General features: G+C 28.7%; 1 protein-coding gene across 1 annotated transcript in view; it reads right to left on the bottom strand.

Moving 5' to 3' along the window:
* The window catches only part of LOC136974092 (adenylate cyclase type 5-like), a 63,838-nt gene that overhangs the window by 943 nt on the left and 39,590 nt on the right, over positions 1-23,305 (bottom strand). Inside the window, exons 8-17 of the mRNA XM_067268888.1 lie at positions 20,056-20,209; positions 19,887-19,984; positions 14,842-14,926; positions 14,510-14,638; positions 12,637-12,768; positions 8,692-8,867; positions 5,116-5,365; positions 4,849-4,995; positions 3,383-3,587; positions 10-134 (exon numbers count right to left, since the gene is read on the bottom strand). Of these exons, the coding sequence (XP_067124989.1) occupies positions 10-134; positions 3,383-3,587; positions 4,849-4,995; positions 5,116-5,365; positions 8,692-8,867; positions 12,637-12,768; positions 14,510-14,638; positions 14,842-14,926; positions 19,887-19,984; positions 20,056-20,209 (1,501 nt within the window). The remainder of the gene's footprint in view (positions 1-9; positions 135-3,382; positions 3,588-4,848; positions 4,996-5,115; positions 5,366-8,691; positions 8,868-12,636; positions 12,769-14,509; positions 14,639-14,841; positions 14,927-19,886; positions 19,985-20,055; positions 20,210-23,305) is intronic.

Below are 23,305 nucleotides of genomic sequence, written 5' to 3'. Positions count from 1 at the left end.
GAAAATTACTTGTATTTTGCCCGATTCTCCAGTACTGTCCATTCGACTTGCAACATTTACTGCATTTCCCCAGATATCATATTGAGGTTTCTTGGCTCCAATGACACCTGCAACAACTGGTCCCACATTTAAACCTATAAATAAACTTGTTTTGTGAATTTCTAACATACACTTCACAACTAAAATTATTAACTATTATGCAATAAAAACTATATGCATTGATTAGTTTTAATAAATCTAATAATAAATATCGTCAACATAAATAATTACATAAAATTAAATTTTTCCAGTTAACAAATACAATTATTATAGTAAAAAATGTTTCCTTTTGATAAATTAATAAACATGATTAAAATTTAAATAATCCAAACATTTTAATGATGATATATATAATTTAATATATACAATCCTCTGGTTAGAAAGGAAAATATCATTGTAGAATTTAATGACTTTTTTCTTATTTGTGTAATGTTAACTTTTATGAATTATTAATTAAATAATATAATTATATAATTATAATATAATTATTATATTATATTATTATAATTATAATATAATTATAATAATATAATATTAAATATATTATTATTTAATTATAATTATTTGTATATTCCATAAAGAATTAAGTTTTTTCAACTGAAAAAATTACCATAAGGTAGCACAAAAATTTTACATATGGGATGATCAATAAATGACCAGCCAATGAACACAACACTTTAAAGATAATTTAAATAGCAAAGCAGCATGGCAGAATTAGAGGAATAAAGAAAGTAAACAGCAGCATGGTCAATTAGTAATGTCTGTAATTCTACAATAAAATGCAAGTGTATAAAGTAAAGCAATGTGCTGTAGATTAGAAACCATATTGGTTCCTAATCTCAGAAGGGAATGGACCTATGGAAATTCATTGGTGTATGACAAACATGTATGAACAACACATGCTAAGCCTAGCCAAAGTTGCATAGCCTTCACTTTAAAGGCTAAAAGGTAGACAATTTCAATCCAACAATGAGGTATAGGTACTATCCATACTTCACACTGCAGTTGTCCCACAACATTTTTTAAACTTAATCACAAGCCTCTTGGGATAATGGGATAAATGTCAAAACAGCTACACTGATTATGTATAAAATAAAAAACACTCATTACATTTTATTGCTGTTTGTTGATTATTTATTGATAACCCCCTTATATGGAATTGCAAACAAGATATTTTATTATAGTCTCTTTCAGAATTATTTATCCTGATACTGGAACATATTTCTACTGTCTTAAACTTAAAAATTATGCTTGCATTGTAAAATAACTCATTCTTTACTTACACCAACTTACAAAATTCATTTAGATTATTGCCATTTCCAATATCAAACAAATTATGCTTAAGGATTCTATTTAAAGCTCATTTTTTTCTTTTTTATTTCTTTTCATTTTATTAATATAAAATGCAGTGAATTCTCAATTATGTGGTTAATTCCTTTTTATACAAGTTGAAAATCCATCAATTCATATAGTACTCAAATGTGATATGTTCTTATGCAGGGTGTTCATTTAAACATCTATCCAGCAATGCATGAATGCATACTAGATAGATGTGATGTATGCTTGTTCCAACACTAAAATAACTGAAGAGAATCAATTTAAGGCAATTTAGTATAGCATAAATATAATCTCCAACTGAAAAAGATAGAGACAACATTGAAGAAACTGATACAAAAAGTGAGTTTTATTTTGTTAGAGAACATGTCAAAATGACCATCTTCAATGGCAGTACAAAGATGTAGATTGTCAAGTATGGTATTATAGATTGCACATAGCCCTGATGCCACTATTTCACAGGCCTCTCATATGCATCTCTCCAGTTCACCAACATCACTTGGTGTTGCAGGATATGTAATTGCATCATACACTAATGATTTTAGGTAACTCCATAAAATATATCCAAAGGGGTCAAGTCTGGAAAATGTTTAGCCATGGAACAAGACTGTGTTGTCCAATCCAGCAGTTTCCAAACCACTCTACAAGACACTGATGTGCATCTATCTGGAAATGAAGTGGTATGCCACACTGATACAACTATAGCTGGTATTAGCAATGACAAGTCATCAAGCCATTCATCCACTGACATGTTTAGGAACTAGTGACCGGTATCGGTCACTAGTTAGACCAGGCCTGGCCAACCCAAATTGTTTTGCGGGCCACTTTGATCACGTGTAACATTACAGTGGGCCACAATTTAGGCAAACATACTTTTAAAAAAAGTAAAACAAATACAAAATGAATAAGATTTTATTGTTATACCAAGAGTTCGTACTTGCACTTGCGCATTATAACAATGACACATGCAAATTTTCATTTATTTAATTGTTTTGGTATACACATAATGGGAAACAAAAGTTTTGATAGGTATATAATATCGCTTAGTGGGCCACACAATTTAACGTGATGGGCCGCAGGTTGGCCAGGCCTAATTTAGACTGTTCTCAATATAGGACCAAGAAACTGCTCACCCCAAATTCCACAACAGACTTTTAGGGTAAAAACACAGTGCTTTATATGTCACATGTATCATAAAGTATGCTCTACCCAGTAGTGAGCATTATGACACTTACACACCACATTCCAAAAAACAGTGTTTTGTCAATCCATAAAATGTACTGACAGTCATAGTTCATCATATTAAAAATTTAACATGTTGCAGCATTCTTTGCATATCACACCAGTTACAGATAACAATGGAATGGGTGCATGTCATTGCAATGTAATATCCAATATATTTGGGTCCGCTGTATTTCTAACCTAACCAATGTTGGAAAAAATAGACATCCTGTATATTCATTTCAAAGGATAATTAAAGAATAGCTTCTGCTTATAAAAAGAAAACTGTGATACTTTTTATTTTCTTAAGTTTTGTCATTTATTATATATTTCAAAGTAGCATTCAACAGATGGTATTGTTATTCGTAAGTCAAAGTATCACAATCACATATCTAAGAATCTGGGTAGTTCAATTTACAGTAAATCTGTTTGAAATTTGATAGAAAGTCTTCATCACCAATTTATATCATGTGTGTTGTGTGCATTAAACCTTGTGCTGTCTGTTCATTTTATAAATAGAAATAAAAAATTGGAAACATAAAACAGACTATTAGTGGAACTTACATTAATATCTATTTGTAATCTTTGTAGCTGTCTACTTGTTTTGAGATTTCATTATATTTTTTGATCAACTTACATGCAACATAAATATTTTAATTCCATCTTAAGAATTCTAATTAAATTTTAGATTGTAAAAATTGTTTTACATGGAAAATTCATCCATGCAACTTTTGTTTAATTGGAATTTATTGCTTTAAATGTAACTAAAGAGAGAAAATTTACATACCAACTCGAATTTTAAAATTGTTGAAGGAATGTTTATTCACATATTCTAGTTGTTCTTTCATTCTAAGTGCAAATTCAGCCATATTTACAACATGAATGTGACTTGCTATATCAGCAGGTGTTGCTGTGAGACCAGATGCAGCCATATATGTATATCCTGTAGTTTTGATCTTTTCTATGCACTTGAATTGTTCTTCTTGTAAAATCTACAATAATAATAATTTAAAAGTATATAATAGCTCATTAATAAATTAAAGATTAACAATAATATCACTAATAATTTATTATAATTTTTACTTTTGTGTTAAAGTATAAGAATGTTTTTTAAGAGTAAACACCCTCACTTAGTATTCCACCCTACGAATAATAAGTGAGCCCATATTTTTCAATGTCTTTGTGGATTTCTCCAGGCCCACAATGAGATGGCTAGATAGTGAGGGTCAAAGCCCAAAACAGCCATGACATACCACCCTGAAAAATTTCTAGGGCTTTTCAATATCTGCCCAGATTTGCTTGAGTCTCTCAAAACAGTAGACTGACACTTCATTGCCTTGACCATCTTGCTGGCAGTGTAAGAGATTAAAACATCTCACGACTACTATAACCAATTTAAGATATGATTACATAATGTATTTTAACTAAATGCAACATAATCTTTCCTCAGAAACAGTAATAAACAGACATTTAAACTTAGAAAATTTATTAAAAAAAATCTCAAAAGGGACAATATAAAAAGTGTCCTGAAACTTTGTCCTTTTATGCACATCAAGAATTAACAGTCTCATAGCAGATTTTTTATAACTTTTCTAAGTTTAAACTTATTTGTTCCAGCAACTTTTTTTTAATCAAATATAAACATGTTTATAATGTATATGATATAATTGTAAACCACAGTTTAATCAAAACATAATTATATTATATTAAGTCACATATAATCCTAATATCCATAATAAAATTTATTTATAATCAAAAAAATTTTTAAACAAAAATTTCAGACAAAAAACTTTAAAGAAATGTTATTGAAGAAAGAAACTTGGATTATTATATTTCAATTCAATTAATATTAAAGAATTACAGTACAATAATTAGTCATATTTACAAATGATGGCTTCAAATACTGTATATATATATTTTTTTCTCTGGTTAGAATGAGTTCAAAGCAGATCATAATAGAGAGTGGAAAAAGAAAAAAAATTCTTTTTGTTTTCATTTGTAAATAATTTGAAATATTTTTTATTATTCTGCAATTAAATACATTCAGATTTATCTTAAGCCTTTGTTCTCTGATTTTTCTATTATGGTTATTTGATCAATAAATAAAATTAATGTATTTCTAATCATAATATTTCAACTAAACAGATTATTCATAGAAATATTTCTTTGGAAATAAATGCCATAACATTAATATTATTTACCAGTTTTAAAAATGTTTCCTATAGATAATTAATAAAAGTTCGTGAAATTTACCTCATCAAAATCAGCAATTATTTCATTCAGGAGACGTAAGCATTCTACTCCTTCATTATTTCCTTCTAATTCCATATAAAAGTCACTGAAGTTAGGAATTGAGGCAAACATGATACAAACACTTTCACATTGTTCATGATATAAATCCTAAAATCATCATCAGTTTTAATATTAGATAACAAAATATAAATGTTTGAATCTTAAATAAAAATCTTATATAAATAAAATATTTATACACACAAAAAAAATAAAACAGATAAAGCTTACTTCATTTTTACGAACAGTTGCTAAAAAATATTCAGCCACATGAGCTGGAAGAATATTAGCTAATAATTTTCTATTATATGCTTGTAAATGTTCCATATCTTCTTTTTCTTCTAAAGCTTGTAGCTTCCATAAAAAGTCTAATCTAGAAGTGGCTTCAGCTTGGTGTCCATGAATCACCATAGCAATCAAAAAGAGTACTAAAGTTATCACTGAAGTATGTTTAGATGGAACATGACTTTGTTTGGATAAACTTAAAAATAAAAAATAATTATTACTATTTTATTTAATTTCACAATTTGGACACAAATTATTTAAATGATTTATGTAATATCTAAAATAAATTATTACTACTATATAAAATAATAAGATAAAAAATCATATATATTCATAAAAATGATCACTATTCTATTATTGTTTAAATAATTATATATATTTTTTTATATAATTTAAAGATAAAAAAATTAAATATAAAAAATAATCAAAACAAATCAAAATGATTTTATTTTATAATTTTAAATATAAAATTTAGTTTAAAATAAATTTATAGAATTAATTACAATTTTTAAAATAAAATAATAATGTTTATACAGTTTTTCCCACAAAATATTATAAGCTAATAACTCGAGAACAACTTGACTAATACAAAATGACTTTCATCATTTTTATGGTTTCAAAAGAGCTTCATAATGATAAAATTATGTTGTTCCTTGTCCTCTTTCATAAGGGAACAGGACAATTTTGAAATTTCAAACAGAACTATACAGAAAAGTGTATATTTTTAGATTCTAAAAAAAGACAACAAACTTTACCTAAAGCATTTCTTTATAACATATATGGACAGTTGAAGCTTTGAGTTGAGTCTCCCGCCAATCATGGGATCAAACTGCAAGACTACTCAGAATCATGCAGTTGGGTAAGTGAACAGTCAGCTTCTAAAGCCTTTTTGATGAAGGAATGAATATGTCATTGATACAATGTAAATGTAGAAAATATTATTGATGTATTTTATTGTATAGCAGAAATATTTTTTGATTGCTACAATATTAAAGATCTTTCATAAGTTTCTGTAATTAAAAAATCAAATCTGTGACAATGCACCAGAATGCAAAGTCAATAACAAATGATAATACTGTCAACATTTTCATTAACAACTACAGTAGATCCACATGTTAATGTATGTGATCTAGCAAAATCCTTTGGTATTAGCCAATCTTCAGTATGTCAAATTCTCACAAATCACAAATATGCTTATCATTTAATTTTAAATCATCATGTTTTTGAAGCAGATTATGAGTGCCATGTATCATTTTGTACATGTAATGCTATGGCAGATAACACAGTTTTACTAACACTGGGCAAGCTAATAAGAATAATTTACATTACTGGTCATATGAGAACTCCACTTGATATGAACTGTTCTTTTTCAATATTGGTAAATAAATGTGTGTGACGTGGAATTAGTAATTTTGTCATGGGCCATATATTTTTATGGTTCTGCTAATACTTAATCTTATTGTAATTTATTAATTAAGGAATCAACTACCTTTACTTTTAGAAGATTTACTACTAAAACCGAGAAGAGAAACATGGTTTCAGCAAGATGATGCTCCACTATGTATGCCAGAGATATGCATACACTATTAAACCAAGAATTTGGTGACAGATGAATTTGGAGGACCTGTTCAATAGGCCCCTCCTCCACTTGAACTCTCCTATCAATTACTTATTGAGATATATCAATGAAATGACAATATTCCTACCACCTACTACAAGAGAAGTCATGAAACAAAATACATAAATATTGTGCAGAAGTAGACAGAATCTTGTAATAAGAATAAATAAATGTTTAGAAATGAATGTTTATTTTATTAAATGTTCAAACTTTTGACCAAACTGACAAAATACAAGGTGTATCAAAAGTCACTATCTATTACAAGAGATAATTGGAATTTTGAAAAATAGGTTTTAATTTGAGAAAAAGCTTTATTCAAAGTATATGTTACAAATAATTAATGCTCCACATGATGACCATCAATATCTCTACATAGTTCAAAGCAACAGAATGCTTCCCAGCATTTGTGGTGTTATCTTTTAAACTGCATCAGTAATAAAATTTCTAAGTTTAGCAACGTCGCTAATTATCCTACAAGTGTACACCTTAGACTTAATGAAACCCCAAGCATAAAAAGCTAAGGGTGTTAAATTGGAGGAGCATGCTGCCCATAATCGTGGTCTGCCAAAACCAATCCAGCAATTCCTATCTACAAGTGTGTTGAAATACTTACAAATGTGTCAACAGCAATATTCCAGACCTTATTACTAAAAAATTAAAATTTCTCATAATTCCAATTAGTTCTTGTAATAGACAGTGACTTTTGATACACCCTATATTTTTAGTGTAATACTGCATTCTTATCAATTAACAGTGATCAACAATTCAAATGAACTCAAAGATTCAACTGTTCATAACTTTTAATAGATGTACAGTATATTATAAAAAAAAGTACTTTAGATGAAAGTTTGTCTTTTTCTAGATAATTCAAAAATATATACTTTTCTGTAGGATTCTATTAGAAATTTTACAGTTTCTCTGTGTCCTTATAAAAGATGGCAAGGAGCAACTTAATTTCGAAGTGCCTTTAAAACCATAAAAAATAAAAAATAAAGACTATTTGCATTAGTCAAGTTGTTCTAGAGTTATTAGCTCATTGCACTTTAATAGGAAATTGTACAAGGTCTCTTACGTGGAGAGAATTTAATTGCATTTTCTAATTTTTTTAGATATTTCTTTCAGTTTTAAATAATTTATTTACTTTTAGTTTGTCATGCATTCTTAGTTATAAAAAAAAATAGATGTTAAAATTATTTATTAATTAAGTATAATTTTTGTAAAAGTTAATAACAACAACAAAAATTAACTATAATTAATAAAAAGAAGCTAATCTAAAATAATGTAGTAAAGTTCCAATATATGTATTTTATGAAGTAAACATTAATATTATAGGAAGAGGTCTAATCATCTAACCAAAATATTTTTAAAGAATTATTTAAGAAACAATTTAAAACAGCTAAATTTTATTATCCATGATTTGGCTGTTTCCTAGGAAACAATAAATCAAAATTAATAGCATGCAACTAATTCATAGTAGTTTTAATCATTCTTAAAGTAATTTTAAAATAAATCATGGTTAACTGATTTTGGATCACATTAATAATCATTTTAACAAAGTAATTTTCCACAATTATTTTAATGTTTACATATTTTATTAAGTAGTTCTTTTTAACTTATTTCACATTTACTAAAATATAGCCAATGCTTGAGAGTAGTTTACGTTTAAAAATAAAATTTCCTGTAATTAATAACAAACATAATAACGATAATACATCTAAATTATTTCATTACATTTAATAGTTTTATTAAGTAATTCAAAAAGTATCAAAAGTTAATGTAATTTATCAAATAAATTTTTCGAATAATGTAATAAAATATATATAAAAAAAGACTTTTACATAAAAATGTATTTGTTGAAAATTAGAAACTAAGTAGAGAATTGCTATTTATTAAAAGCTTCTTACCCAAATTTGTGAATCAATAGATGATCGTACATGTCAAACAGATAAACATGTGTCAAAAGTATTAAGGTACAGTATATTAAGGAGAAGGTCAGTAGCAATACTAGCTTCTGGACGGTAGTCAGAATCAGAAATGTGGCAGATGCCAACATTACTAACATCACACAGAAAGTCATGTACTGTAGTAATAAATCAAATTGAATTATGTTAATTATTTTTAATTAAAATCATTTATAACTTGAAAAGAAAAAGAATATTTTAAACAGAATCTTCTAAATTCATATCATCATTGGGAATTTCTTTTACTAATACTTTTGCAGCACAGTCTCAACAATATTAATTCATAATATAATCTATACATATAATAGAGATAGGTTAATAATGATAATGATAATAATAAGCACAGAGCCCAAACAATTGAGAGTTAAAAGTTGAAATTTGGTACACTGTTAGAATATGTCACGAGAACATACACTAAGAAGGAATTTTTCAAAATTCCCCCCTGCAGGAGAGAGGGAAAGGATAAAGGCTTATTCTGAAGAACTCTGATTTTACTGTACTATTTTAGATGTAGTTTTTTGCATTTCTGACTGTTTTAGTAGGGTATGCCATGAGAATGTACATTAAGAAAGGATTTTTGGAAATTCCACCTCCCTGAGAAAAGAGAAGGAGAGAGTTAGTTTTAGTTAGTATAAAGTGTAAATAATAAAGAAGGAAAGTAAACAGTGGCACATATAGTACACATTTTGGCAATTAATAAATATTTTAATCATTTCCACTTTTTGGGTAACCCAAAAACAATAAATCCAAAATAAACGAATCTGAATGAATATTTGAAATTAGATATCCAATATCATTCAAACAAATATTTGAATTTGTTCCAAATTCGAAAATTTGAAAAAATTCAAACTATTGAATTCGAAATATAATGTTCCAAACAAGATTTTTAAATTTTAGAATTTAAAATTAATCATTTTATTCAAGTAAGGTTATCATCAAGTAAGTAAATTCTCCATTATAATAATAAATTTTCAGATTATTTTTATTTTTTAGATTACTTAAATAAAAACTTTTATAAATACTAAAGATTTATTCAGTTAAAATCAATAATGATTTTAATCATTTTTCTATTAGATATCCAATAAATAGAATAGTGAAAACAAAATTTCTCATAAATTTGACCCTGATCTTATAATCAAGATGGATTGATGATGATGATGATGATAATTTAGGTGCAGAGCTAGTGTTGCCACCCATCCAGTTTTCACCCGGACAGTCCGGTTTTTAATTCATTGTTCAGGTTACCTATTAATTTTGTCCAGGATTTTGTAGAAATTGTAAAATTATGATGAAACAAAGTACTAGCAAATATTGTTATAAATTTACTTCATTTTAACAGTGAAAGACTTCACACTCTCACTGAAACTTAATTCACCATCTTATGCTGATGTATGTCGCAACCTGTTGACTTTTTTTTTTTTTTGACTTCTCAGCTCTTTAAAGCTAAGTTATTTAATTTCTTAACTTACGTTGGCTCCTAGACAAGTGCCTAACTGGTTCAGAACTGGCAAGAACATTTTTCTTCTCGTGGTAAAATAACATTGTGCATGCATCAGGGACTTCTGTTTGAACAAACTGGACCTATTGTCCGGGTCAGCAATTTTGTAAATGTGGCAACACTATGCAGAGCCCAAATGGTTAGGAGTTAAAAATTGAATTTTGGTACACAGTTAGGGTATGACATGAGAATGTACACAAAGAAGAGAATTTTCAAAACCAAATTCAGGGATAAGCATTACCCTGAATTTGGATTTTACTGTTCTATTTTAGATGTGGTTTTTTTTGCGGAAATTCAAACATATTTTTAGACCCATCTAAAAATTCTCTAATTAGTCTCGGAAGAGGGTGAACCTAATTCTTGCACCCGGTAAAAAAAATGGGTAAGATATCGGCCATAATCTAAAAATATTAATTTTCACGAACATTACTTTTGGCCTGAGCAATGTCAGGCTCATCTCCTAGTTATATTATATTATTAATGAAATGACTGTAAGCCAATTCTTTCAGTTTGAAGACAAATCAAAAATATTCTAGTTTCAATTTAAAAATAACAAAATTCAATATTTCATAAATTTCAGTACAGAAAATTTATGAAACGTAAGAAGTATTGTTTAAATCCAAATTAATTTGAATCAATAATTTACATTTTACTTTCCCAGCTGTTAATATATAACAGAGGGAAAATATGTCAATTGTCAAATCATAAAAATCTCAGGGATCATTTTTTGATAAAATGATCCCTGAGATTTTTATGATTTTGGATTCAGGATCTTGGAAGATCAAGAAATGTAAAAAGTTGAGGATATTTTTCTGTATGTATGAATATATGTATGTATGTATCCAGTGATGATATTCAGCGGGTTTGCACAGGTTCGGCCGAACCCGTTGGTAAAATTTTCAGTTTCCCGAACCTTGTTAAACACATGGAACATTTCTCAGTGGTTTTGTTTTTTTTAAAAAATATGTTAAAATATACGTATTATACTCTGTAATACTACTAAACTAGAGCCTTATACCCCGTTTGCACCAAGCATTTCAATGTAGATTGTGAGCAAGGTGGGGGACTATGCCTTGGTGCGATCTCTCTCGACCGTTTCAATCTCGACCGAAACGAAGTTTAATCGCAACCAATTCAAGAAAGTTCTTGAAACTAGATCCAGTCATAAGAGAGATCCCACAATCTCACGCGCACAAGATAATACAAGATGGCTGTGGAACACGTGTCGGGCTATGGACAGCGAAATAAAAAGAATATTGTATTTCGAGAGATGATGACACCTGTCTATTATCAGCAGTGCCAGTTGGGGTGAAAAATTTCTCTGCCTAAAATAAAATAAAAAAGGTCGACAGCACTAATATACTATTGTTACCTGGTCTTCGCCCAGGGCCCCTTACGTTCCAAATACGCCACTGATTATTAGATATATGGCAAGAAAAGGGATTGTATTTATTTCTAGCCAAAACTTCCATTTCGTTTGTCTGCGATTGTCAGGGAAAAATTTTCTGCTAGCGAACCCTTTGTTAAATATTTCGAATATCACCACTGCATGTATCTATGTTAGTGTATGTGTGTGTGTAGGGAATGATTTTGTTCACTTATTTTGAAGCTTAATAACTCCTGTGCTTTTTGTTAAAGAATTTGTAAAATTTTGAAGAGACATTTGTATATTGGGAGATTGATACTATTAAATTTTGGTGGTTAAAGGTTTAAAGGTTAATGGGATGGGGAAAGAGGGAAGTCATGTGTTGTATCTCAAGTAGAGTTGGACTTAATTAAGATTTTGTCTTAATTAAGTCCAACTCTAGTGAATTTGTCAATACTTTTATTTTGTAGCATACATTCTAAATTCTTTGATTGTTTAATCTCTTGCTCAATTTAACTTCTATGCCTCCTCCTTACACACCAAGCAGGAGGCATTGGCATCAAATGAAACTTTATTAGTGCAATGTAATGACAACAGTAATAAGTGATTATAATATCATAGAAACATTTTCAAAATGCATTTAACTACTCTATCTGAATTTTATTTGAATTAGATTATCTTAAATTCAGAAGCTACTTGTAATACAACTAAAATATATTTTTAAAATAAAAACACACGTTAATAGTCTTAATACAAAATAAATGAAACAGAATACAGTGGAGTCCCATATAATATGAAGGGGTATGTTCCACATTTTAGAAAATTGTATCATCAAGACATGCATACTGTTGGAAGACAAAATTAAATTATTTAAGCATACTTGTCATAATTTTTTTTGTCATATCCTACAAATTTGTGTTTTAGGGAGCTCATTAAATGGAATTTCACTTTATTTATTTAATAATTCATAAAATATTCTTAAAAATAAATGTTAATAATTTCTTTAATAATTGAAAGTTCTTACATCTGTAAATCCATTCAGGAGAAAATCTTCACATTTTTCAATTAATGTACTATTTTCTATAGATGTAACTAATTTGGAAAAATTGAAGTGTAGCTGCCAGCAGCCTGTAGAATGGGTTATATCTAACAAAAACTAAAAGAATCATAAAATTATTTTTTATTCAATTAATAATTAAGAGTAATTCATTAAATAAAATCTACATATTGAATTGTAATATAGAATAATTTATAAATCCATAAAAGAGAATTTCTTATTTTTTGATAAAAGAAATATTTATTTACTTATAAACAGAATGAAATGTAAGAGAGCACATTTTAAAATAGAGAATCATTATATAAGCATTTGATTTTTAGAATTTAGCTACTAAATAAAATATTTTAAATTATGTAATATCCTACATACAACAATTATAATTTTTTAATCATATAACAACCTTTTTAAATGAATTTTTATTTCAATCATGATTGATTTAAATGACTGCTAAAAGTTACACTTATTCATATAATTTTTTTAAAAACATTTGTTAATTATTCAAACCAAGTTTTCTAAATTCTTCATGTTACAATTAAAACCTAATCACTTCTCATTTGAATAAATAAATTGTTTCAGTATTTTAAATTTAGAATATTGATGGCTGATATGAAATAATTATTGAAAATGGACGGCCAAATAGCTGAGATGGCTAAAGATTTACCTACCACTCCAAGAGACTTGGAATTAAATCCAGCTAAATGGCCCCAGGAATTTTTCATGAAACATCTGGCCTGGATATGTCAATGTTCCATGAAAAATATTGTGCTGAGGCCTGAGTTGGATATATCAGGCCCCATACCTCACCACTTGGCCATGCACATTTTGGGCCTAGCCAAACTCATGATGGATAGAATAAAAATAACAAGCTTTTTAAATGAATTTTTATTTCAATCAAGATTGGTTTAAATGACTGCTTCATGCCCACGCGGTAAAGAATAAACTTCAAAAAATTTGATTCAATAATAAAATAATCATTATATTTCTTAAATAAGATTTATGGACTTGAAAAAAATATAATTTAATAAATTTATTTTATAACTTTTATTACATTTAAAAAAATTTTAAATCATACTATCATAAATATTTAATATATGTTTTTCTTTTTAATGAATATGTTATTCATTTAAAAAGGGGTAAAAATATTAGCAGTTCTATACTTTGTAACTTTAATAATGAAGTCTAAACTTAAAATGAGCAACTATTTATTCTGATGTACAATACTGAGCTGCACTTTTTAATCATATTCTTAATTTATTAAATTTAAAATATATGTTCTTCACGTCAAATTAGTAGTGTCTTTCCCCTGTACATCATACTTTTTCTGCTAGCAATATAGTTGTGAAAGTCATCTATCTAACTCCTTCAGGGAAAAATTTTTGCATTGAATTCACATAACTTATGGTCTAGACATGATATTCGTATATAGTTAATCGAGGCCTCCTACCCTAAGCTTTCCACATCTGGTCTTGATTTTCATCTATCTAACACCATTTTTGAGATTAAGGAACGACAAACAATGAACGAATGACAGTAGAAATTTATAGGTCTACAATTTTTTCAAATTGCAGCTCAATCAAATAAATATTTATTCTATATTATCTAAAAACTGGAACATCTCTTTTATTTGTCAAAGTATAACCAGACTCAAATCTTGGGTTTACAACATTAATATTTTTAGTAAAGATTAATAAATGTGAAATGCATATGACTAATACCAATTTAAAAGGTACAAAATTAGTAGAAATATTAATGTTACAAGCTTGGTTGTATTTTGAAAAGTAAAAGAAAAATTAATATATAATAAATATAATTTATTATTAAAAAAAAACCATTTTCTTACCATAGGTGTAATACAGCAAATATAGATGACTAGTAAAACAAAGATTGATAATAACTGGTTGTATCTTCTGTTATCAACAATAGTTTTTGATAAATTTATACATTTCGATGGAATGAAAGAATTTGGTGTCTTCAAAGAAAAAATATAAAAAACTTAAACACATTAATAAAATATATGAACACAAAAAGTTTTAATAATTTTCTGCAACAGATTTTTTCTTTATTTTGTCATTTCTATTTTTAATTAATTATATTATACATTCAAATCTAATAATAATAAAAAAATACAACAAATTTTAAGTTAAAAATTCAAATAAAGCCAAAAACATTTACTTCTGTCTGTGGACTTTCCACAAATAGTATAATTCCTAAAATAGCAAGTCCTCCTCCTAACTGCAGTACCAGCTGTAGCCAATATCTGTAGTCAATATGAAAATTAAAGTCATGAGTACAAAAATATGATATGCATAAAATCATAAATAATTATCAAAAAAATTTTAAACAACTTAAATATTAATAAAACAAGTCATAACAAATGGCAACATTTAAAATCAATAACCTAATTGTATTAGCAGCTAGCCAGTATGTTTGCTTACGAGGGGATGGCATGACATTCAAGTCACTGATTTTGATCAAATTCGATGAGGTTATAATGCATCCCCAATGACTGACATATACCAAGCAGTAAGTGCAATACTCAAAATTAAACAAGAAAACTAAGGTTGAAAACTGCAAATCACTTAAAACTATTAGAATTTCCATCATTTGCAGAGTGACCAGTGGCTTGATGACGGAAATGCTGGTTTTGTAATTGTGAGGTTGCTGTTTTGATTTTATTGGTATCAGTGTTATCTTTTTTTCCTAAAACTATAACTTTCACTTTATTCCTGGTATTTTTAAATTTATTATATTTATTTAAAAATTATTTTCAAATATTCATGTATAGTACATATGGGATTCATACTAACATTTATTTAAAATTTATTTGGGAACAGGATTAGATATAAACAAAATTATCAATATTAAAAGCCAATTTTGTTAATAAAAAAAGACATTTTATTGACATTATTCAATCTACTTTCTGGGAGCACAATTTTATGGATGATAATTGTTGTAGAAGCATGTGAAACAACAAACATTTCTGGAGTGTGCAAATTGAATAAATGAAAATTTTTACAATAAGATTTACATACTGTATGTCACTGGAAAAACAAACTCGATTGATGTTTAAAAAACTTCTCTATTATCAGTAATTTGGAGTAGAATCACTTCTACCACTTTCAGAACTTCTGAAATTGATGAAGAACCTTCAGCTACAATTAGGTCTTGATTTGGAAGAATGCTTTCACAATATGTAAATTTATAATATTGTCATGCAGTGGTTCTACTGTAGAAAACATTTCTATGCTATTGATGTTAGCATGAGATATCATAACCATCTTTTTGTCTTTCACAAACAAAGATGCAATTACACACATATTTAGGTTAAACAATGACTTTGTTGCCAGATTAAGTATGAACTGTACAGAATGTATATAAAATGCTTTGTTTTTAAAGAAATATTGTTAGAGAGCATTTGTTAATTGCTTTTGACTAGGGTTTTTCATTTCCCAGTCCTTTGCTTGTCCCAGGATTTCAGGAAAAAAGTGAACTGTTTCCCAGGAAATCCCGAAATATAAATTATTTTTAAAATATAAAAAATATCTTGAAATCAAATGATATAATTATTTTTCATTTTTTTATGTAATTTAATATGTTCTGCAACCTTCAAAATCATAATATTAGTAATACTGTGTAAAATATATATTAAAATTACCTTTGAATTACACAGAAATTTTCACAAATAGAAAAAGTTTATTTAAGTTTATTGGAAAATGCTTACAAAAATATACCTTTGAATTGAGTTGAAAATTTAAAGAAAAAACGAACTTAGATCAAACTTCTAACTTAGAAGGAAATTTTTGTTTTTTTTTTAAATAAAACATAATACATAATATTATTGTAAACTTTTATAAGATTTTGAAAACCAAAGATGGTCAATACTCTGATCACTCAATTTGGTTATTATTTTAATTATGAAAAGTCCCACTACTGAAAAGCCCTTTCCAATTCAATGGATGTGGATGGGATTGTCTTTAATGCATTTAAGAGAAGACAAATGTTGTGTGTTCAATGAAGATTTCTAGTTTGTTTTTGAGATGCATTGCAGTACTTCTTTTGCTCTGAAATATTCTTGATTTGTCTACCTCAGCTGCTTTAATAGCAGTATCAAGATTATATCCCAATAATTCAGCAGTTCATTTGGCTTTAATAATCAGGTTTATGAAGAAAAACTTCATACTTGCAGACTTCGTACTCGTTTGTATCCTTGCCTAATTTGCACAAGCTGGCATTACAGTTATTGAAGCTACCAGGCATAGTTAAAATTAAGACAACATCGGCACAATTATTCCAGATATTACAGGTTCTGACAAGTAAAGAATTTTTAGAGTCCTGCCACAAATACATATTGATTATTGACAATCTGTGAGATGTCATAACAAGCAAAAATATAAAAAACTAATAAACAGGCTTAAAATTAATAAACACAAATGTATTCTGACAGTTTATGAGTTAATTACACTTTCTATTTGCAAAATTTCCTCAACTTTAACTCAAAAATAAGGAAAAAAAAAACTTTTAAGAAGTTTGCAGAATTTCCCGGGTTAAAAAAACAGCCAGAATCCCAAAATCTCAGGAATTTTTTTCAGGGTTCCAGGGAACCCTGAAAAAAATGAGTTCACACCAGTGTAAACTCCATTTTTTCAAGAGGGGAGTTGACTTATTTATTAATATATACATATTAATAAAAATTCCTTAACATTTTATGTATTTTTATATATAAAATAATACTGGATAAACAAAAAGAAAACATACAATCTTCATCAATGTTGCAGCAGAATCCGATTTTGCATTTTCTCACATTATGTGTTATTTGTAGCACATGTTTCACATTTCTGTTAAAAATGAGTGTCCAAAAGCTAACAACACTTATGCTGAAGGAAAAATACAAACTTGTGTCTGAATTTGAATGTAAGAAAACTTTGCAAGCTGAATTTGCAAAACAAAAAAAACCTTTCAAAAACAACTTTGGTGGAATCCTGAAGAAGAGAGAGGAAATTAAAAAACTTTTTCTTGGATCTTAGTCACGGCTGTCTCGAAAATGCCAGAGAAAGTCACCATACAAAAATGTCAAAAGATGCTCTGGCAAGTTGGCTAAAGCAAATTCGTTCATCGAATCTTCCTGTTTTGGGACCGATACTGAAACAAAAGGCATAGGGTACTTGGAGTAGAAACTGACTTTAGTGCCAGTGACAGATGGTTAGAGAAATTTAAAGATTGCCATGGTGTGACTTTTAAAAAGCTGTGCGAAGAAAAAGAATCTGTCGATAGGACCTCAGTTGAAACTTGGAAAGAGTTTTACAAGAGATTGAGAAATCGTATAAACTGGAAAACGTTTTCAATCTTGATGAAACTGGACTTTTTTCCAAATTGCTTCTAGAGAAAACTGCTATGTTTAAAAATGAGAGTTGCCACGATGGAAGCAAATCAAAGTTGCGAGTTACAATCCTTCTAAAAGCAAATTCTGATAGCTCTGAAAAACTGAAGCCCTTAGTTATAGAAAAAGCTTGACAGCCCTGATGTTTCAAGGGAGTGAAGAGTTTGCCCATCATATACAAGGCAAATTTGAAAAGTTGGATGATTTCCAAAATTTTGGAGGAAATTCTTCACAAATACGACTTCCAATTTGTTCAGCAAAAAAGAAACGTAGCATTCATTATTGACACTGTCCTGCTCATGGAAAAGTTGAAGAACTACGAGCGATTAATGTGTTTACCCTACCGACGAATGTCACTGAAGTAGTGCAACTGATGGATCAGGGTATTATTCATTTGTTCAAATGTCATTATCGGAAGAAGCTTATTTTGGATTTGATTCGTGCGGTAGAAAGTGGAAAATCGATTGACATTTCCCTGTTAGATGCAATTCATTACGTGAAAGTTGTGTGGGAAAACATAACATGCTTAACCATTGCAAACTGCTTTAAACATGCAGGATTTTGTTCTACAGGCAGTTCAAGATGAAGATAAAGAGCGAAGAACAGAATGTCAATTGGATGAACTGCTGTGACATTGTCGCAATCTACGAGAAACTGCCTCTGTTAACGAAACTGACTACAGCACAGTGGATAATTGTGTGGAGGTGTGTTACTCAGCCAGTGTTGTCGATATTGTTGCAGAAATTCAGGACAAGAATAATGAATCTGGAGGTGAAGAGAATGAAGCACTAGAAGAGCTAACCCCAAAACCAACCAAAACTGACATACTAGAGTCATTAAGAATTCTTAGATGTTACTTGTCAACAATTTGCAATTGTGATGATGATGTTTTCAAGGCATTCATGATCATTGAAAAGAAAGTTGAGACAGTTAAGTGCTCAACACTTAATGACACTAAATGAATTTTTCAGTTTATCATCTACAGAATTATTGTAAATGGAGTTCACAATGTATTGTAAACCTATACTACTGTACTTTCCTAATTGTAGTTTTGAGGTTTTTTCAACTTCGCTTTAGTCATCATATTGGATAACGCAACACATTTCCACTTCCCCTTGGGCCCTTGGGGTGTCAACTTATGCAGACTCGACTGTATATATCTGTGTGTATGTATATATGTATATATTATATTATAGGGGTACAACTTTATTATCATCTTAAAGATACACAATCAAAAAAGTTTGGAGATCACTGATATAGATGATAAAAAGGGTATGCTGTAGTAATTTGTACAGTATAAAGACAAAAATATTCCAGCGGAAAACTTTTTACAGAACAACTTGGACAACAGCCAAACATACTAGATTCAAAGAAAAAAGCAGATGGCTGGATAAATTCATGAAGAGGAATAGTCTAGTTTTATCAGCAGTGTTCAAGATAACTTATAACACATTGTTCCATCATTATGCCAATTAGCAGACTGCATGTCTTTTGTAAGGGCATTGGATTTGTATATCATCAAGTAATTTGTCAACATTGTATTCTTAATTTGCATCTTATCCTTATGTATTGGAAAATTTACATATTGTTTCAAAACTTGTGCAATTTATAACCCCTTTCTTTCAATGAATTACTGTATTTACTCTAAATGTTGCAGTGGAATTAATATATCATATGTGTATACTTGTGCAATGCTGAAATGATCTCTTTTGTGCCTGGATAAATATTACAATTAACACCCTGTATATATTAAAATATAAAAAGATAAAATGTAAAAAATAAAATATAAATGAATGAAATCTGTAATATTTAACATAATTTTTAAATTTTTGATACTTACAGAGGAACGATGATAAGCTGGATTACAAGAACAAACAACAACATCAAACCAGCACAAATTATATATGTTGCTAACATTTGGTCCCCTTCTTTCATATACTGAAAACAATTAAACAATAATGTAAACCTTTATATTTAATCAATCATGTTATAAAAAACTGAAGAAATACTTTTTCTTCCACTTCTGGTTTGTGGAATGTGAGCAAAAATCTTCTGCAGTGTTCAGCTCTTAGTCTGTCAATACTTCGTGCATCAATGGCTCTAGACAGATAATCATTTACTTCTTCCTGTGGATTCTTTATATCATTTCCTGTATTTTTCCATCTAAAATTAAATTATATATTTTTTTTATCCATAAACATGCATATACACTGCTTGACAATTGCTATGGAACAGTGACACTTCATGACAATTAGTAGTGAATGCTGGTCAAGAAAAAACTACATAACATATGTAAGTAGACACACTATGATATCTTTAATTACATGAAATGGCAGGCATTCCTTACTATGGAAAGGAGGAGAACAACAAAAACAAGAAAATATGGAACCATCTTCATATTGTGTTACCATCTTCAAACCTCTATCATGTGTTACTCCTACAGATGAAAATTTTACACTAAGAATGATTTCTGATGAACACATTCTAAGCAAAATATACACAATGGTACCCTCTGCAAATTGATTCAAGCAATTTTATTACCACTAAATAAAATTTTATTAAAAAAGCATCACTGTTCACTAGCAATTGTTAAGCAGTGTATATAAAAATAAATCTGGGGAGACTTCTATCTGATATTCTGTGAGAAGTTAGTTATTAACCAGCTGTGGAATCAGAGTGGATCCATTTTACTTGTTTTTTTATGAACTTTATATTAACTAGGACATAGGAGGATAATGTTCTCTAACAGGAACATTATCCTCCTATTACAGGAACCTCTTAAAATGCAATATTTTATTTTATGATGATTCCCCTACTTTAAGATTTTTCTTTGTATATCACTAATTATTGTTAATTTTCTTTACAGAAGTTTATGTTCAAATGCATTCTATGTTAGATAATTCTAAATTTTTATTGTCAGAAACCCATAACCCAATCATAGATTAAAACATTTTGTATGTCAATGTATAGTTGAAGATGATGATGAAAAAAAGTACTTTCAGTTTCAATAGGAATACCTAATGATTCAATTGGTAATGATAAAATTCCATTTGTATTAGGACAATAGACAATAAAATATATTTTAAAATTGTTATTTAGAGAGTCAGAATTGGAGTCAGACCTATAATTTTGAGTCAGAGTCAGAGCCCAGAGCTTGGTCTACTGACTCCTCAAGTCCTGTTATTAACATTGGTTTTTTTAGATTCTATTTATAGGCAAGATGCAATTCACTGAAGTTTCTGAATAATCATAGAAAAGAGATTTGTCAATTGTGTGGAAAAGATCACCTATGAGATATTTTGCATAGTGTGACTTGTTATTGCTTTTTTTTCTAATTAAAAAAAATTTTTTTATAAGTTATGTTATTTCCTTTAATTATTATTTGTGATTGATAGGTAAATTCTGTTGTACTTTGAATGGTTTTGTTGTTTGCATTATGTTTGTTTTAAAAAATTATTGATGTGGTACTGTTTTCTTTGCTATGAATTTGTGAAATCAACCTCTGCAGTTTGTGAATGTTATTAACAATGTTTTTCTTAATATATGTATATAACTAGGTTTTGTAATTACTTATTAATATCTATTATTTAAATATTTCAGGTAGGTCTCCTCAAGTTAAGCTTTATTACTATATTTTGATTGATTGGGGGGCGTGATCTGACTGCGGAGGTGTTTGTGACTTTTTTGCTGAGCTGCTATGGCGATGTTAGATATGAAAGTTTTACAGTATAATATGAAGTGTAGAATAGAAATGAGAAGTTTAAATGCGTTATTAACTCGAATACTAATTATTATTTTGTTGGTGATTGCTGGTGTAGAGTTAAATCCCGGTCCTTTCCCTCGGTCTCCTCCGTTACCGAGACAAGAAGTTATGCAAAAAAGGGGACGAGGAAGACCACGTAAAGAGGTTACAACGGATATCGAGGGAAATAATCAGACGACCGAAATATCAGGAAAAGAATACTTGATTGAGGAACATTTTAAGAATACTGCTGACACTTCGAGGTATGCTACGATCAAAGACTTTTTTGAACCGGCAGAAGATCTCTAGTACCATGTACCACTGAACCTGAATATTCACTAAAATCAGTCTATGAATTGATCCAGGACAAATTTGATCGTCTGAACTCCGAGATTCGTTCTATGAGAGCCGAAATCAACAATATGAACGAAGAAAATATAAAGCTCAAGGAAGAGATGAAAGAGATGTGTAAAAAAATACGTACATTAGAAGAAAGAACTGACTCGCATAGCAAGCTAAAAGGTATGGTGGATTTTGAAATTGATAAAATGTTAAACGAGACGACTAAGAAGAACCTAATAATATTTAATTTTCCATTCAAAACCTCGGAATATGTAGAAGAGTTGAAAAAATTTATAAAAGAAAACTTAGAACTCAACTGGATAGAAATTGAGGGTCTCATCCAACTAGGAAATAGAAAACATAATCAAGTAATTAAGGTTATGACCGAATCGGTTAAAGATAGAAACCTAATTCTTAGTAAATTCTGGACAACAAGATTTAAAATGACGGACGAAAAGAAAAAAATAATAATCTCAACTGACTTATGTTTGAGATCAAGGATTAGGAAAAAATTATTACTCAAACAGATTAAACTAGAGAAATTGGGTGACAACAGAATAAAAATAAGAGATGACTACTTCTTAAAAGAAAATACAATGTATACATATGATTTGAATACTAAAGAAATAATTCAGGTGAATCATTTTTTAGAGACAAATATAATATAAGATTAGTAAAAACAAAAGATAACTTAAATATAACACAGAAAAAATGGAGAATGGAGAATAATATAGAAAATAATAATAGTAAAGTGAATGGAGATGAGTTGATAGCCAAAGATAGTGAACTGGGTGAGAAAAAAGCAGGAACTTTAACAAGAGAAAAAAATAATGTGATGATGAGTTTTTGGAATACTCAAGGGCTAAGAGGCAAAATATTTAAAACCACGATAAGAGAATTCCTAGACCAAATAAAATAATTGGATTTCTAGAAACTTGGATTTTAAAATCTAGTGATATGGAAATAAAATATCCAGAGCAAGATAATAGCGTAATAATTAGCAATGCTCACCACAAAAAGAGGTTTGATCGCCCGTGGGGTGTTAAAATAGTCAAGGAAAACAAATTCTTAGGATTAATGTATACACCTAACCTCTCGTTTGAGAAACATTATAAAAATACACTAAACAACGCAAAAATTGTAATAGGTAAGTCAATAGGTTTATTCTGCAAGGC

The sequence above is a fragment of the Centruroides vittatus genome, unplaced genomic scaffold, assembly GCF_030686945.1.
Source record: "Centruroides vittatus isolate TY-2023 unplaced genomic scaffold, ASM3068694v2 contig_341, whole genome shotgun sequence".
Taxonomy (NCBI): domain Eukaryota; kingdom Metazoa; phylum Arthropoda; class Arachnida; order Scorpiones; family Buthidae; genus Centruroides; species Centruroides vittatus.
Note: the sequence above shows the minus strand (reverse complement) of the source record. Positions and strands in the feature narration are given on the sequence as shown.